The 17,332-nt window shown below is 47.4% G+C and overlaps 1 protein-coding gene across 1 annotated transcript in view; it reads left to right on the top strand.

The window, feature by feature from the left end:
• Nucleotides 1-17,332, top strand: part of LOC310790905 (protein kinase C-binding protein NELL1-like) — a gene marked incomplete at its 3' end in the record, with an annotated part of 306,141 nt that overhangs the window by 233,413 nt on the left and 55,396 nt on the right. Inside the window, exon 14 of the mRNA XM_083652616.1 lies at nucleotides 5,129-5,251. Within this exon, the coding sequence (XP_083508742.1) occupies nucleotides 5,129-5,251 (123 nt within the window). The remainder of the gene's footprint in view (nucleotides 1-5,128; nucleotides 5,252-17,332) is intronic.

Genomic DNA, 17,332 nt, shown 5'->3' with positions numbered 1-17,332 from the left:
CTAATGTTACTGGAGGATTTATGCCAAAGTGTGAAATACATCAGTTTTTCCTCATTTCCTCATTTCCCAAACCAATAAAGACGATTCACCTGCTTTCACTCATGTTTGCAGATTTGTTTGACCTTTTGTCCGAAAGACTCCACACAGAAATGATCTCCATAACGTACAGCTTGTACCATGCAGTCCTTTTAGAAAGTGCCGGCATTCAATACGCTTAGCTCATGTCCTCCTCACCACCTGAACTCAATTAACACACAACTCTCAAGGTGCAAATACGAAACCATGAATTAACTTTGTTTACTCGGCTCTTGACCGCTGAGCCAAGACATCAATTAAACGCGGAAGGGACAAATGTAGCACTTTGCAAGGCCAGCCACAATTGTCACCAAGTGCTAACACACATTTTCTGAAACTAAGGCTGCTTTCTCACTGGGAACGATTGCTTTCGTTCTGTTCTGTTCCGTTCCGCACCCGGGAATGATTGCCCCCCCTCCCATCTCTCCCCCCGCTGGTCAGCTTTCACATTACAACATTTTTTCCGCGCTTGGAAACGGAACAGAGTGCCCCTTGCATCATCAACTATGCCTGCAGTGTATCCTCGTTCCGTGTGTTGTCTATGTGGTTCGGAAGGGTTGGCTTTCACACTCGCAAGTGTTGCGTGCCCGGGCACGCCAAAGCGCTCCCCAGACCACCTTTTCAAATGGATCCTGTCACGGTTCCCTGCTGTGCGCCCGGGCGCAGAACAGAATGGAACGCAACGCAACTTGTCAAATGTTCCAAAACTGGGGTCAATTTGGGCACAAGTGCGCTCGGCAACGGTACTGGGGCGCCAGTGAGAGAAAGCACCCTCAGTTGCTAACCAACCACTGCCTGGACCATATGTGGATCAGTGATCTGTCACTCTGGCCGCTCCATGTCAGTGACAGACAGCTCCGGCACCTCTGACCTCTGACCTCACTGGTGGAAAACACATGGTCCCTCTGCCACTCAGTGACCCCCAACCGACCCCTCTGATCCTCCATTACCCTCTGAGTGTGGTAACGATGGACCAGCCGCACCGTGTGTGCTGGCTGCTGTCCCTCTCTGAGTGTGGTAACGATGGACCAGCCGCACCGTGTGTGCTGGCTGCTGTCCCTCTCTGAGTGTGGTAACGATGGACCAGCCGCACCGTGTGTGCTGGCTGCTGTCCCTCTCTGAGTGTGGTAACGATGGACCAGCCGCACCGTGTGTGCTGGCTGCTGTCCCTCTCTGAGTGTGGTAACGATGGACCAGCCGCACCGTGTGTGCTGGCTGCTGTCCGTCTCTGAGTGTGGTAACCATGGACCAGCTGTGGACAGTGTGCGCGTGTCTCTCTTCTTACAATTTATAGGCTTTGTCCTTTGCCCTATACGCACCTGTCCCGGAAAAGAGATGTGCAAAGTTTTCCTTCTAATTCTAGCCTTCTGCCTCTGCCATCCTGCATTTCAAAATCTGAACTCACCCCCCACTGCCCCCCTTTTAGCCAATTGGTATGAACACAAACACACAGCTACACACACAAACACACACACACACACAAACACACACATGCACACTTGACCTCCGTGCCAGATTTCAGGCTCCTAGGGTGAAAACTGTGCCTGTGGTTAACTTTTTGTCGACCAACCGACAGAGCTGCTGGTCACACCTAAAAATACATCACAAAACAGCAAAATAGGCTCAGAAATTCAAAGTACACCACCAGTTGCTGTTTTGAAATGAAAGTGTTTTGTGGTGGATCTTTCCTTTAACAATCTGCTGTTTGCCTCCTCTCCATCATCCATCCAGTCATCCAGTCATCCAGTCATCCGGGGTGTCTGTCTGTTTACGCACCAACTCGTCTCTGCCATTTCTAATTAGCCAGAAGACATTCTGCAGCAGTCACAGGCAGCACACCGTGCCGTCGGTGTTTCCACCGTGCTGCTCTCTCCTCCATCGTCTCACATACACACGCATGCACGCACACGCACACAAACACACACACGCACGCAAACATGCACACACACGCACACACACACACACGCACACACACACACGCACACGCACGCACACACACGCACACACACACACATAAACACGCACACACACACACACACACATAAACACACACACACACGCACACACACACGAGCACACACACAAACGAGCACACACGCACACACGCACGCACACACACACACACACACACATTAAGGCTTTGAATACTTAAAGATGTGACTCTTCCTCCGTAACGCTCCCATTAAACGCGTCTCACTTTTCATATCCCTTCCATAAACTGGTACACGTCCCGCCCACGCTGTTGACACTCTGCCTCCGCTTTATAGTTCCGTGTGCGCAGGAAATCCTTGGCAAGGGAGGAAAACACGGTAAATAATGTCTTCTGGCTGCTTCAGGGCTTTCTTGAGCTCCACGCGTTAATTACGGGGAAATGTATTAGTGATGACTTCCACCGTGGCGTTTGCATATTGATGAGGCGTGCGTGCGCGCGTGCGCGCGCACGCGCGTGTGTGTGTGTCGGAGCAAAGTGCGCATCTTGTGAGCAGAGGCAGCCTCAGGCCGTGTCCTGATTGGCTGACTGGCACTTAAAGGCACAGTTCACGGTTTGATGAAATAGATATGTCGGCCGTTATAAGTTGTAGCAGCAGCGTAGCTCTGTTGAGGATCCTTGTGACATCAAAGGTTGCTTTAATGCATTGTTTATCAGCCTGTAAAATCGCCTTAGATTCTCATTGAAGCGAAATCTGCACGGATAATAAGCTCAGCGGGGCGACTTGAATCAATAAACATGCGTTTCTAATAACCCGTTAATCCTAAGCAACAGAGGGATTCAGAATGATTATTTAATGTTGTTATAATTATGCCCTTTTTAAATATGCATGATTCAGATTTCGCTTTTCCCACTCATAGTGCATCAGGACTTAAGAAGGACTGGGGTAACCTCGGGTCAACTGCAGAACAGCCTCATTATAGGTTCTATCAGAGGAAGACTTCTTTGTAGAACATGGTGCGTGTGATATGTAGGCATGCTGCAGCAGTGCTGGAGCAGTCTGAAGCAGCCTGCAGGATTCATTCTATGATCACGGTGGACCTTGTGCAACTGGATCTGCAACGGTCTTGGTCCACTGCACGTTTGGAATGGTTCAATCGAACTCTCAAAGCTTTTATTTCTTCATTTCAATTTGCTTGCCTCGGTGAGAATGATGTCATTTGAAGTCGGGCGACAGCAAATGGCACCGAGATGCCTGGAGATGCGAGTCTCAGTCCTCTTAACAGGAGAACTGTTAGTGTGGTTTGTTTGGAGTGAGAACATAATAATCCAACCAACCGACCCAGAACTGAACCCAAAACATCCCGTTTAATGTTTGTTGTCTGTCCGGTCCATTTGGATTTATGGGTGTGCAGTAGAAGAAGGATGTTGACATCCGATAGCCAGCAGCTCTTCATGCTTAGAAAGCCTAGCAGGACAAAAATGGAGCACGGGCATAGCACAGTCTGGACTGATGTTCATGATGCTATTTCTCCATGTGTTCTTACCTGGTCTGAAGACTACAACTGTTATACAGCAAAGAGTGCAGACATTAAACATAAATATGAATGCCTTCAGACTAGGGATGGGCATTTCTAGCAAAAACACTATTCGAAATTCGCTGCCCAAAGTCGACTTTTAATCGAAATTCGGGGGGGGGGGAATGTAAAAAAAAGAAAAGAAATGTTTTTTTTTTTTTTTTTTTTTTTTTTTGGTGAGTGAAATGTTGCATTGTGTCCCCTGATTCTAAGTCTAAGGCTTTATTAATTAATAGAAAAAGCTTCTGCTGTGGATTTTTAGCTCAAACAAGCATTGCACCACTGAAGTAAAGAACATGTTACATGACATTGACATTTTTGAAAATAAAAAACAGTTTTGACAATCATGAGTGGTTCATTAAATATTTAGTAGGCTCAGGTCTGAGTGCCAAAGGGGTGCCAAAGTCACCCCCTCTCCCTCTTCATGGGATTTCATCCACCATTCATTTTTCCATAAACCTTGCTTAAAATGCTTATAAAAATTGTTTTACTTGCTCAAACCAAGCGATTCGACTATACTTAGAATCAGGGGAGACAATGCAACATTTCACTCACAATTTTTTTTTTTTACTTTTTTTTATTTTTTTTTTCGAATTTCGACTTTCAATAATAAAAGTCGACCTTGATAATAACAACGATTATTCGAAAATTCGAAATTTGATGCCCATCCCTACTTCAGAGAGACCTTTTTGTAATATACTGTATTTGTTTTGTGTAGTCTGATGCACTCCTTTGATCCCATATAGACACATTGAGCCAAGATAGCCTGATATTGTTGTTTGGACACTTTATCCATGCTTTGTCTGAGGGGAGGCCCACAGTCTCAGACTTTGAAAACCCCCTGCTCTAAATCATTCATCTCACAATGCTACATTGTAAACTGCAAAGCTCCATGAGGCATTTTAAGCCTGAACTTTCTCCAAGGTCTTCAGCAGATCAAAGCCTGAGTGAAGTCAGTGATGTTTACTGTGATAACCTGGCTTGAAAGCTAAGCTAACTTTTCGCTATACAGACTTGAACTCTCCCGTTACGTGTCTCCCTTCTCATCCCCTTCCTTATACTCAGGGTCAGTATTATCAATTCTGCTGGGTGCTATGAACTCCTCTCCTCTGGACTTTAATGTTTGGTGTGAGCTGTAAACCGGAGGGGATTCGTGCGGCCGACGCGGGTTCGAATCCGACCCAAGGTCCTTTGCTGCATGTCATCCCTTCTCTCTCTCACCCCAGCTTTCCTGTCTGCCTACTGTCCTGTCTAATAAAGGCCAAATGTCCCAAACACAATAAAAAATATATATATACTAGTTTTCCAGTGACTTGTTGATCATTGTAGTTACTTGTAGTGTGAACAGACTGAACACCTGCTTACGTTCTCTCTCTCTTTCTCTCTGTCTCTGTCTCTCTCGCTCACCCCTTCTCTCTTGCTCTTTCCCTCTCTCTCTCTCTTTCTCTCTCTCTCTCTCACACACACACACACACACACACACACACACACACACACACTCACACAGAGCCTCCCTGACCCTGGAGTCTCTCTCTCTCTCCCTCAGAGCATGATGAGTGTGCCAGTGGCCAGAGTTCGTGTGATGAGAACTCCATCTGCACCAACACCATCAGAGGCCACCTGTGCACCTGCAAGCCAGGCTACGTGGGCAACGGCACCATCTGTAGAGGTAAGTGTTGACCCTGAGCACGCCCACACACACACACACACACACACACGCACACGCACACCCACCCAAGCCCCCTGGCTGTTGTGCCTCCCCTCCGCTCCACATCACCCGGCACACACCTCCCTCGCCTCAGCTAACCAGGCACTAGCTCCTCCCTCGCCTCAGCTAACCAGGCACTAGCTCCTCCCTCGCCTCAGCTAACCAGGCACAAGCTCCTCCCTCGCCTCAGCTAACCAGGCACTAGCTCCTCCCTCGCCTCAGCTAACCAGGCACTAGCTCCTCCCTCGCCTCAGCTAACCAGGCACTAGCTCCTCCCTCGCCTCAGCTAACCAGGCACTAGCTCCTCCCTCACCTCAGCTAACCAGGCACTAGCTCCTCCCTCGCCTCAGCTAACCAGGCACTAGCTCCTCCCTCGCCTCAGCTAACCAGGCACCAGCTCCTCCCTCGCCTCAGCTAACGAGGCACCAGCTCCTCCCTCGCCTCAGCTAACGAGGCACTATCTCCTCCCTCGCCTCAGCTAACGAGGCACTAGCTCCTCCCTCGCCTCAGCTAACGAGGCTCTAGCTCCTCCCTCGCCTCAGCTAACCAGGCACCAGCTCCTCCCTCACCTCAGCTAACCAGGCACTAGCTCCTCCCTCACCTCAGCTAACCAGGCACTAGCTCCTCCCTCGCCTCAGCTAACCAGGCACTAGCTCCTCCCTCGCCTCAGCTAACCAGGCACCAGCTCCTCCCTCGCCTCAGCTAACCAGGCACTAGCTCCTCCCTCGCCTCAGTTAACCAGGCACCAGCTCCTCCCTCGCCTCAGCTAACCAGGCACCAGCTGCCACAGGTCTCGTGCCTGGGTCCAGACCTTTGAATCTGCCTACTCCATCATCTACCACTGCTTCTGACCTGGCACCGTGACACGCAACAGCGATTTCCTATAGTAAAAAAAAAAAAAGACTGCTCCAATTAGCACAACGGGGGACTAACGATTAACCAATAAGCGTCAATAAACAGCACAACGGGCGGGCCTAACATTGTTGCTCTCTAGTGATTGGTTAGGGAAAATCGAATTCCCTGGGGATTTCACTCATGGAAATGTGTTAGAGTGGAGGCAATGTCAGATTGAAGGAGGACATGCTATATCCTATCATAAGAATGCGAAGTGTGTGTGTCTGTCTGTCTGTCTGTCTGTGTGTGTGTGTGTTGTGTTCGGCCACTTGTGTTCGGCCTTTATGACCTCACCTTAGTATTTATGTGAGCTGATATGTGTGGACAGTTATATCTTTGCCTGTGCCTTTTCTCTCATCCAGTCTTACATTTGCATTGTCTAGCTAACCCCGACCCATGTGAGTGTTGCCACGTGTTTACTCAGCCATACGCACTATATTTCCCCCCTCTGTTGACGTGAGAGCTGCCGCGGTGGGACAGTCGCTGCCGGTTCAGCGGAGAGGACGCGGGACAGTCAATAACGCTCAACGACTGCCGTGGACTCCCCCATGTGTAAGGGTCTGCAGCCTGGGGAGACTCGTTAAAAGTGACCGCCTACTTCCTGCTTCAGCACTGTACCAGAGATTTTTATCCGCCATTTATTTTCCCATACACATTTTGTAAAATGCTTATAAAAATAGTTTTACTGGTTCAAACCAAACGGTACAGATATATTTAGAAACAGGAGAGATCGCATAACATTTCACTGGGACCAAAACGTTAAGAAAAATGCGGGTTTAAAGAAAATGTTTTTTCAATGTTGTTTTTTTAAGTTTTGGTCCGAGTGAAATGTTCTATGGTCTCTCCCGATTATAGCGTTAGCTGAACCGTTTGGTTCAACGAAGTACAACAATTTTATAAACATTTTACGGAATGTCTATGGGAAAATAGATTGCGCATGAAAATCTCTGGTACAGTGCTGAAGCAGGAAGTGACGTTCCAGTTTGCCTCTCTATAAGAGGCAGGGCGGTCTCAGAAGCACACTGGAGACACGGACAGGAGGATGGCAGCAGCGTCACCCAGAGAGCAGGAATCCCCCAGCCCCGTAATATTATATTAATAGCCGTGTTTACACTGGAGCCAACCAGGCAAAGAGTACCTCTGTTCTTCACTGTTCTCGCCCTGACGTCGAGTGCTTCATTTGTTAATCAAGAGGCCCCAGGGCGCTCTGCCGGAGAGCCTTTTCATCTTATTTTAAGACCGTGTTCTCCTGCTTGGCTGCAAGTCGGAGAGATGGAGATATCAGCTCAATTAGGCGTCGCTGTTTCCACACGTCTTAAACAATGATTTTGATAGGTGTATAATTGCCTGGGACATCAGGTCGTCGTGCATGAGCCAATTTCGCCGGACGCGATCGGTCCATTCAGTCGACCTCAGAGCTGGAGCAGGAGGTGACCAGAGGAGACCAGAAGTCACTTCCAGTAGAGCGCAAATCTCCACCAACTCAGACAGCAACTTGCCAAGCTGCAGCCTTCATAACAGTTCATGTTTGTTTATTGTTTGTCTCCACAAGTTTGATTCTCCGGCGGAAATAGCATGTGAACGCAATGGTGTTTAGTAGCCAACTTGGATGTGTCCCAGATGTCCTACTTTACCACCAGCGCCTGAAAGCAGCATACTAGTTACCCTATGGCTAAACAACAATATAATCATCTAATGCCGGAAGCCCCTGATGCAGATCACCACCTAAATCGAATGAACTGGTCATTGGGCCGAGATCGATCTGTCCACCAGATTTCAGTTATCTCACTTTTTGAGATGTCTTGCTAGCAAACAGGCAAAGAGACAAGTGAAAAACATAACCTCCTTCCAGACTCATTGCCGGAGGTCGTTTTCATGAATATCATTTCCGTTTCTGCCACAAGAGGAGGCGAAGCATTGTTACAAGATGTCAGAACTCAATGGAGAGGTCAATCGAGAGCCTGTTCCAACAGGATTTGGAACAAATCAACCTCTGTATCTGCAAACTGCCAATATATACCCACAAGGGTGTGTGTGTGTGTGTGTGTGTGTGTGTGTGTATATATATATGTATTATTATGTATGTGTGTATATGTAAGGGATAATGTATATTGAGGCGGTGATTACGGGGGAAATAATGACCGACAGGTGGATTGAGCCCGACGTGCCAGCGGAGGGCTTAATCGTTCACCTGAAGGTCATTATTTCCCAGTAATCACCACCTCAATATACATTATCCCGCTTAGAACACGGCCTACAACTAAATCATTCAATAATCTGACAAAAATAATTATTCAAATAGATTTTTTAATAGCGTTTTCAACGACAAAGCGGTTTCATTCGTAATTGGCACACAAGACAGAAGACACCACAGCTGCAACTGGTTGGCCTAATTAGTAGTGTCTTGCTGACAAAAAGCTCTTATCAACTGATTAATCCAGGTGTGGCAGAGCAGCGGTCGGTTGTCGAGAAATAATGACCGGTGAATATTGTTGATTGACCAATCAGAATCGAGTATTCAAGAGAGCCGTGTTCTAAATATATATATATATATACACATACATATACATATATACAGTATATATATATACAGTATATATACCTATAACGTGTATGTAAAAGTGCCGCATCCCGTTTCAGGTGTGCTTGTGTGTATGATGGAGTGATAGAGCAGAAGAAAGAGAAAGACAGATAGAGGGGGGGAGAGAGAGTGTGAAAGAGGGAGAGTGTGAAAGAGGGGGAGCCCCCCACCTCCACCCTCCACCCTCCCCCTGCTCTGTAATCCAGACATGCATTAGGGTAGGTGGCAGGTGGGAGGCAGGTCTTGGGAGAGATCAATGCAATTTGCAAAGTGCCGTGCACACAGTTTGTGCCTCTGGACGGTGTGTCAGGTCCATGTTACAGCAGGCAAAGTGCCGTGCACACAGTTTGTGCCTCTTGACGGTGTGTCAGGTCCATGTTACACCAGGCACAGTGCCGTGCACACAGTTTGTGCCTCTGGGTGTGTCAGGTCCATGTTACACCAGGCACAGTGCCGTGCACACAGTTTGTGCCTCTGGGTGTGTCAGGTCCATGTTACACCAGGCACAGTGCCGTGCACACAGTTTGTGCCTCTGGGTGTGTCAGGTCCATGTTACACCAGGCACAGTGCCCTCTGGATGGTGTCAGGTCCATGTTACACCAGGCACAGTGCCCTCTGGATGGTGTCAGGTCCATGTTACACCAGGCACAGTGCCCTCTGGATGGTGTCAGGTCCATGTTACAGCAGGCACAGTGCCGTGCACACAGTTTGTGCCTCTGGGTGTGTCAGGTCCATGTTACACCAGGCACAGTGCCGTGCACACAGTTTGTGCCTCTGGGTGTGTCAGGTCCATGTTACACCAGGCACAGTGCCCTCTGGATGGTGTCAGGTCCATGTTACACCAGGCACAGTGCCGTGCACACAGTTTGTGCCTCTGGGTGTGTCAGGTCCATGTTACACCAGGCACAGTGCCGTGCACACAGTTTGTGCCTCTGGATGGTGTCAGGTCCATGTTACACCAGGCACAGTGCTGTGCACACAGTTTGTGCCTCTGGATGGTGTCAGGTCCATGTTACACCAGGCACAGTGCTGTGCACACAGTTTGTGCCTCTGGGTGTGTCAGGTCCATGTTACACCAGGCACAGTGCCCTCTGGATGGTGTCAGGTCCATGTTACACCAGGCACAGTGCCGTGCACACAGTTTGTGCCTCTGGGTGTGTCAGGTCCATGTTACACCAGGCACAGTGCCGTGCACACAGTTTGTGCCTCTGGATGGTGTCAGGTCCATGTTACACCAGGCACAGTGCCGTGCACACAGTTTGTGCCTCTGGACGGTGTGTCAGGTCCATGTTACACCAGGCACAGTGCCGTGCACACAGTTTGTGCCTCTGGATGGTGTCAGGTCCATGTTACACCAGGCACAGTGACGTGCACACAGTTTGTGCCTCTGGACGGTGTGTCAGGTCCATGTTACACCAGGTGCACCGGTGTCCCGCCACCTCCACAATTTTTCACTCGGGAAGACACGGCTAATGTGCAAGCGATGCAAATTGCCGGGAGGTGGGAGGAGGTGGTTGACCAGAGAAAAACGCCGTTTGGAATATCAATTAGCTCATCTTTGATCTGCTTATCAACCTGGCCTTTTTACAACGCGGCGCGGGCAGCATAATTGTCGGACGGCTCGTAACCGTGATATGGAATCCCGTTAACTTGGTCACCTCTTTCGTTTATTTTACCATGAAGTAGATGAGAAGCTACCTTATTTTTGAATAATGCCGTTATAAAAAGGTGCTACATCTTACAGTAGCTATAGCTCATCCGGGCCAATTAGTATTATGCGAGCAGGGAGTTGGAGGGATCGGCCTGTGTTTTCCCCTCCTCCCCCTGAGATCTCATTACCGTGTGATGGCGACAGCGTTGGCCGTTCGACCTGCGCCTCCCATAGCATTCCCCTCATACATCACTGCCGCCCTCTCAGGAATACAGGAATTAGACTAGAGAACCGCTGCAGCTCCTTAGACTGTCTCGCTAATGCTAATAAGCCAAAAGTGTGTTTAGCCAGCCTTGAGCAATGTGTGGCGGCTGCATTGCAGCTGGGCTAACTGTGGAATGCGCTATCGGAGCCAACGGTATGTGATTAAGTCAACACATTAAAGTTGAACAGGTGTTGAGTGCCCTTGAGTGTGAGAATAGCGTATTGCCTTGGCAAACGCTTCTTAATACCCCCGTCGCACGCTTGAATTGCTTTGCAAAGCGACGGCGTTTTATTTGCACAAGGTGTAATTTGGCCGTTCGTGCTTGATGTGACTTGGTGGGAGGAGGACAAGGTGGCTCTCTGCATGCTCGAGGATTGTAGATCTCCAAATGTCTCAATTCATCCTTTCTTCTTCGTATCTTTAGGAAAGGAAAGGTCCACCTTCAAACACAAAGGTCAAAGGTTATAGATGTCACCAGTCTGTGACGTTCAGTGCCTTATTACCATCTGATATCGAGCCCTAGCTCTTATCAGCTAGCAACCTCCACAGTGCCTTCTACTGGCCTAATGTGGCAGTTACTGTATGATTTCCTGTGTTTGCCAAAGAGAGTTGAAAGAGTGATAGTGATAGTAAGAGTTTTCCCAGTCAAGAAAACGCATGCCCTTACTCAAAACACATCTTGTGGCTGCAGTACATGCTGGTCTCTCTCCTGCTCCTGTGGGTGGAGGAACTGCTCTCTCTCATCTTCTACGATGGATTTCTCCCTGTGTGATTGTTGAACGTCTCTCGGTGCAAAATGGCGGCTCTAGAAAGTAGCCCTCGCTCTTTGATTCTGAGGGACGTTTTCCAAAATATCTTTGACATCCTGAAGCATCTTCTCAGATCAAACTCCATTCTAGCAGCAGGAAATATCTGGAGGTGTCGTCACCTCGTCTGCGATTGGCCAGTGATCCACCAAGAAGAACAATATAACAAACACCAAACTGGACCCAGAAATGCAAAGAACAGTGCATCACTGACAGCGGTTTTTAACAGCGTTTCTTCCTTCAACCACCTTCTTTGCTGTAGTGCTTTACGGGCACCGCCTGATAGCATACAAATCAACGAGTGTTTGATCCTCGACACGAGGTCCTCGCTAAGGCCACGCTATCGATCGGGTGTTTCTGTATTTTATTCGTGACCCACGCTCCACGAGACAGCCTTGCACGTCTCTTACACATGCTCTACATGTACTGTAGCCACCTTCTCCTCCAGTGAAGATGATTTGTAGGACACCAGAGGATTGCCACCAGGATGAACCTATTAGATTCCCCTGGATAGCGCCCTGTCACGGCTGTGTGATGGGCTCCGTCCAGCGCCTCGGCCTCGGCGGTCCCGCGGGACGCGCAAGCGAGGACAGATGTGTTAGGCGCCATCAATCAGGGGTTTGTCCCGGCTCAGAATGGGCCTTCGGGGGGTGTCCACGCACGACAGTAAGCATGATCGGTCCACGTAAAGACTGAACTTATGGAGCGATGTGTTTTGAAAGTAGGGCGGATAGCTGAATAATTCATCTGAATATTGTTGAAATGGCAATATGGCCAAGTGGCCAATATCCAATTCGCAGGAGCTGCATTTTATTATTATTATTTTTTTTGCTAAAGCTAAGATGTGTTGAAGCATTGTGGTGCTACAGAGATGCCTACAAATCATATTCTCCAGATGTAAGGAAACATGCTTGTTTGGTACAGACCCCAGCAACAAAATCACACCACCATCATCTTTATAGTGTATACTGTATATATGTTCTGAGTGAAAATGACATACAATTAGCATTCCCACTAAAATTATGACTTGTATCGCAATCACAATATCTGTCAACATAGTCACACAGTGTGTTTGTGTTTGTAGTTATGTAGTTATGTAGTTATATCCTTATGCCCTATTTTAAAGCGCCCCAAGTTTCAGACTTAAAGACATTTCAACATAAAAATGTGGGACTCTAACTTTGAAATTCTCTAAAATGATACAGGATATATGCTTGGTTTTTTTGGGTGGTTAGTGTGTGCTCACTGCTCAGGCTTATCCTGAATACAACCATGTCCGAACTCACGGAGCAAATGTGTTTCTACAGAACCTCCAGTTTCAGAAAGGAAGTCATTTCAAGGTACAGATGTGGGAATTTAACGTTGGAATGATCCAAAACGATCCTGTAACAATGTCTGATTCAGAGTTAATATGCATTCAGGGTTGCCCTGATACTCAAATATATGAGTCATTGGCCGGATTTATGTCCTCGCCGCCTAAAATCAAAGAATAACGTAATGTCCCTCACAATTTAACGGGATGTTTTAATTTATAACGGGAGGGAGGAGGGGGGGGGGTATAAAAGCTCTTTGGGGGGCGCCAGAAACCCAGTCAATCCATCTGCCTCAGCTGGCCCACTTTCCTGATCTCTCTCCCAGACTGAACGGTGATTACAGCGGTCCCCCTCTCCTCACATCCCTATTACAGGAGAGTAATTATGGATAATATTGTTGCTAGAGGAGTGCCGTGGAGCGGTGCCATGGAGCAATGCCACGGAGCAATGCCCCGTGAGTGACTGTTAACTACACAATAGATTTCACCCGCTGCTGATATTATGCAAATGAGCGACGAGGAGAAGGCTCACACTGTTCCCCCTTTGAGCTGTAATCTTCTTCTTTTTTTCTAAAACACAAGTTTTTAAGATGTTATTTCTCCGCTCTAAACGACGGTGTTCTGCACAATTAATCTCATCGCAACCGCAATGAACGTCAGCCCGTGCAATTATATAACGGCAAAAGGCTGCAATTTAATTAAATCAAAGTTGTGCAACCGTTTTTACTGGTACTGAAAACAGTACTGTATTTATTTATTTTTGTATTTTTTTGTATGCTAATTTAAGGTTGTATAGGACGAATCAGTGTGACGTCACTTGCCACCCAAAAATGCGTAACCCCGCGGCAGTTAACTAGTATGAGTTGTGCCAAACAAAAAGTATACATCACATCGCTTATATTTTGACATTCTGAGTGAGAGCAGAATTAGCTCAAGAGTTTGGTGTATACTAGGGCTGAGTCGGTTTGAAAATTTTAAAACCGGTTCGATATTGCCGTCTAAACCGGATCGAACCGGTATACCGATTTTTTTTGTAATTAAAAATTTTTTTTTTTTTTTTTTTTTTTTTTTTTTTTCAAGCAGGGCTCCCGAGTGTGGCCCATAACTGTCTGTAGTGCAACTTCAGTCCACCTGATAGCGATAATACACCTCTAAGCTGGTATTGTCAACCAGCAATGATACTGAATAAAAAGAAGCAGGACACCTGTGTAACAAACACCCTGTATTTATTTCTCATAACTATTCAGCTCAACTTTTCTTCTAAACATCAAAATAATAAATGAAATAAGACTTCTGCCTATAGTGCAACTTGAGAAAAAGGCTAATAAAAACACAAGCAGTGCAATCAGAATGGATTGGCTTACAGCTGAGCTGCCTTATAAACTTCAAAACTCACAAATTCACACAATATAGGGCCTAGGCATGGGTCGGTTTGAACATTTTGAAACCGGTTCGATATTCCCCAAAAAAACGTATCAAAGCGGCTGCAGTTGGTGGCGATAATGCACCTCTAAGCTGGTATGCTGCCAACCAGCACGAACACTGAATACAAATAAGCAGAACCTTTTAACTGTAACAACACACTGTTTTTATTTCTCATAACTATTCAGCTTAACTTTTCTTCAAACATCAACATAATAAACAAAATAAGACTTTTGCCTACTAGTAAACTTGAGAAGAGGCTAATACGAACAATAGTGCAATCAGAATGGACTGGCAAAAAAAAAAAAAAAAAAAAACTTAAAAAAAAAAAAAAAAAATTTTTTTTTTTTTTTTTTAGGTTTTTTCGGTTTGCACGTGATCAAACCGGTTTGGGCTCGTATACCGAACCGAACCGGTAAAACCGGAAATCGACCCATGCCTAGTGTATACTATATGCATGTTGTGTTAAAGTTGTGTGAACCGTCGCAGTTTTTAAATTGTAAACACGGTCAGCCGGCTGGAGTCAGACGCTCAAACTCAGGCTCCATAGGGTTCCATTGCCGTTGCCACGCGGTTTGTTTACCAAAATGCTGCTCGGCTGATCCCTTTTCAAAATCATCAGTAATATGTGCATTTTCCTTGCTAACCAAGCAAGTGTAGACTCACGCTATACCTATTTGTTTACATCGCAATTGCAAATCGCAATATTGTCCACCAAAGCACTTGTGTTCATCTCTGCTAGGGTAAGATCTATCACTCTGTCCCTACAAACAAGGCCACAACTGAAGAGCCGGACAGCCCAGTTGGATAGTCTGCTTCCTGGTATACCCGCCTCAGATGTAGCTGGACACCTAACACCCTCGCCCGGCCCATTACAGGCCCACAGCTCGCCCCCTGCTGCCCGCCATGACTGAGATGATTGCAGGGGCCACATGAAGAGTGGCCCCCATCTCAAGAGCCCATTTTACTGCTATCGATCCTCAGGGAAGCCTGGAAGTGAGAAGAAACGAGGAGATAAGACCTCCCTCCCTCCCTCTCTATTTGTCTCCCTCCCTCTCCGTCTCTGTCTCTCCTCCTTTTGTGTCGGCGATTCCCCTCGGGAAGACGCTCCACCATTATGTCATCCCCCCTCGGAGCACAATAAATGGGCCACCATGGTTCAATCGGAGCAACGGCTAAAGATTATAGATCGGCATTGTTCCCGCTGCCAGGGCCTAATGATCAGCAGCCCATTGCAAAGCCTTTTGTCGGCCACAGAATATAAGTGAGCTAATCTGGTTAATGGTCCGTTTGCTTCCCTGTAGGACTGGTTTGTGTAGACAAAAGGGGCTTTTTAAATAGAGAGAGGATTTGAGTCGCGGGGTCTAAACAGTGGGCATGGAGGACAAAGGCACTGACTCGTGCGTCTCTCATCTCGCTATCTGAGCTAATCGCGTTCCAGCCGGCGAACAGCGAGCCGCAGAGCAGCGATATCCCAGTGTAATGTATTCTGAGTCGGTGGTGGGGGGCGGGAGGCAGCATGTTGGATGTGTGCGATCGTTTCCCCCTGCAAGTCTCCAGCATTTAATTTTCTGTCGGCATAATTATTGCTCGCCTTCATCCCGTTTTGATAGGAACAACACGTTTAGCCGTGTTGCTGCTGTGTAGTTCTGTGCTTGAGGGCACAATGTTTTGCAACATTTAATTGGGTTGAAAACCACGGTATGCGAAGCCATGATTAATTGCAAATTTGGAAAAAAATGTACACACACACACACACACACACACACACACACACAACTTGTTTCTGAGCTTTGTAGCAATTATCAGTTGAAGGCAATTATTTTGAGTCTCTACCGTGCTGCTGTTGTGGAGCAGAGAGAAAAATCCTTTCTCCTCGGCTCCATCACATCCACTTTGCAATGTAAAGCACCAAGGGGGCCATCCAGCATGCTGCCCTCATTCTATCTGATCTGGGCTGTTTGTTCAACGTCTCACTCAGTTATACTCTTTGATGTTCAATCTTTAATACTGATACTCTTTTCAACATCAAGTAGTGCTGATGTGAGGTGACAACGCTACCACTGCGCCACCATGCACTTTTTATTTTACCTTTATCTGTCCCACTGAGAGCAACGCTCTCTTTTTCAGGAGCGCCCTGTTCACATTCACACCTGGAAGCTGAACCAGTACAACCACAGTCTGATCTGCTGGCCACTGAGCAGCTCCACTGGAGCAGTTGGGGGTTAAGGGCCTTGCTCAAGGGCACCTCAGTGGTGGTAATGAGGGAGGGGCAAGCGCTGCCTTTTCACTTTCCCCATCCAGATTTCTCATGCCGGTCCCGGGGATTGAACCAACGACCTTCCGGTCACAAGCTCACTTCTCTAACCTTTAAGCCGCCACTGCCCACAATTAAGATGGGCAACTGACGAGCACTAAGGTTGCATTAATCAAAAAATTTACAGACAAAGGTCAATACATGTCTGTAGATGTAGTTGCTGTAGTTCATGCGACTACATCACACGGGTTGGAGAAACAGCTCTCAGCTCTATGGGGAACAGATAGACAGACTCTCTGGTGCCTTGCTGAACGGGTCTCTCTCAGTGTGAACGCTGTCAGAATAACACCGGGCTCCTGATCCAGCCTGATTGGGCTTGTCTTTCCGTGGCGCTGAGAGGCCTCAGGGATTTATTGACAAAGCTCTCTCACTCGGGCTAAACTGGAGCTATCGAATCGCCGGGCTACAAATCTGGCCCTGCAGTCACATTGCATTGACCCGTTTGATTGGCAGTAAACTCTTCAACGCTGGCGAGCAAGGCTCCACGAGGTGGAGCTCCGCGAGTCACCGTGCGAACCTCGCGCTGGGGCAAATGCTTTTATACTCGGAAGTGATCAGCCAAGTGATCAGCATGTTATTGTACAATGGTAATAGTGAGAACAGCCCGTGAAAAGTCGCAATGAAACGCTATTATGTGCAGTACTACTGAGTGCGCTTTCACTCTCAAACGACCGTACATCAGCACATGAATGAATCACCAAACTTGTTTTTACTGAATAGCCATTTCAGTTCTCAGTCCTGATACCTACTCTGTGCTGCTTTTAATCTCTCTCAATCATGCTCTCAACACAACA

This window comes from Poromitra crassiceps (genome assembly GCF_964638095.1).
Source record: "Poromitra crassiceps genome assembly, chromosome: 16".
In the NCBI taxonomy this organism is placed as follows: domain Eukaryota; kingdom Metazoa; phylum Chordata; class Actinopteri; order Beryciformes; family Melamphaidae; genus Poromitra; species Poromitra crassiceps.
The sequence above is the reverse complement of the archived record's forward strand: the minus strand, read 5'-3'. Positions and strand labels throughout refer to the sequence as shown.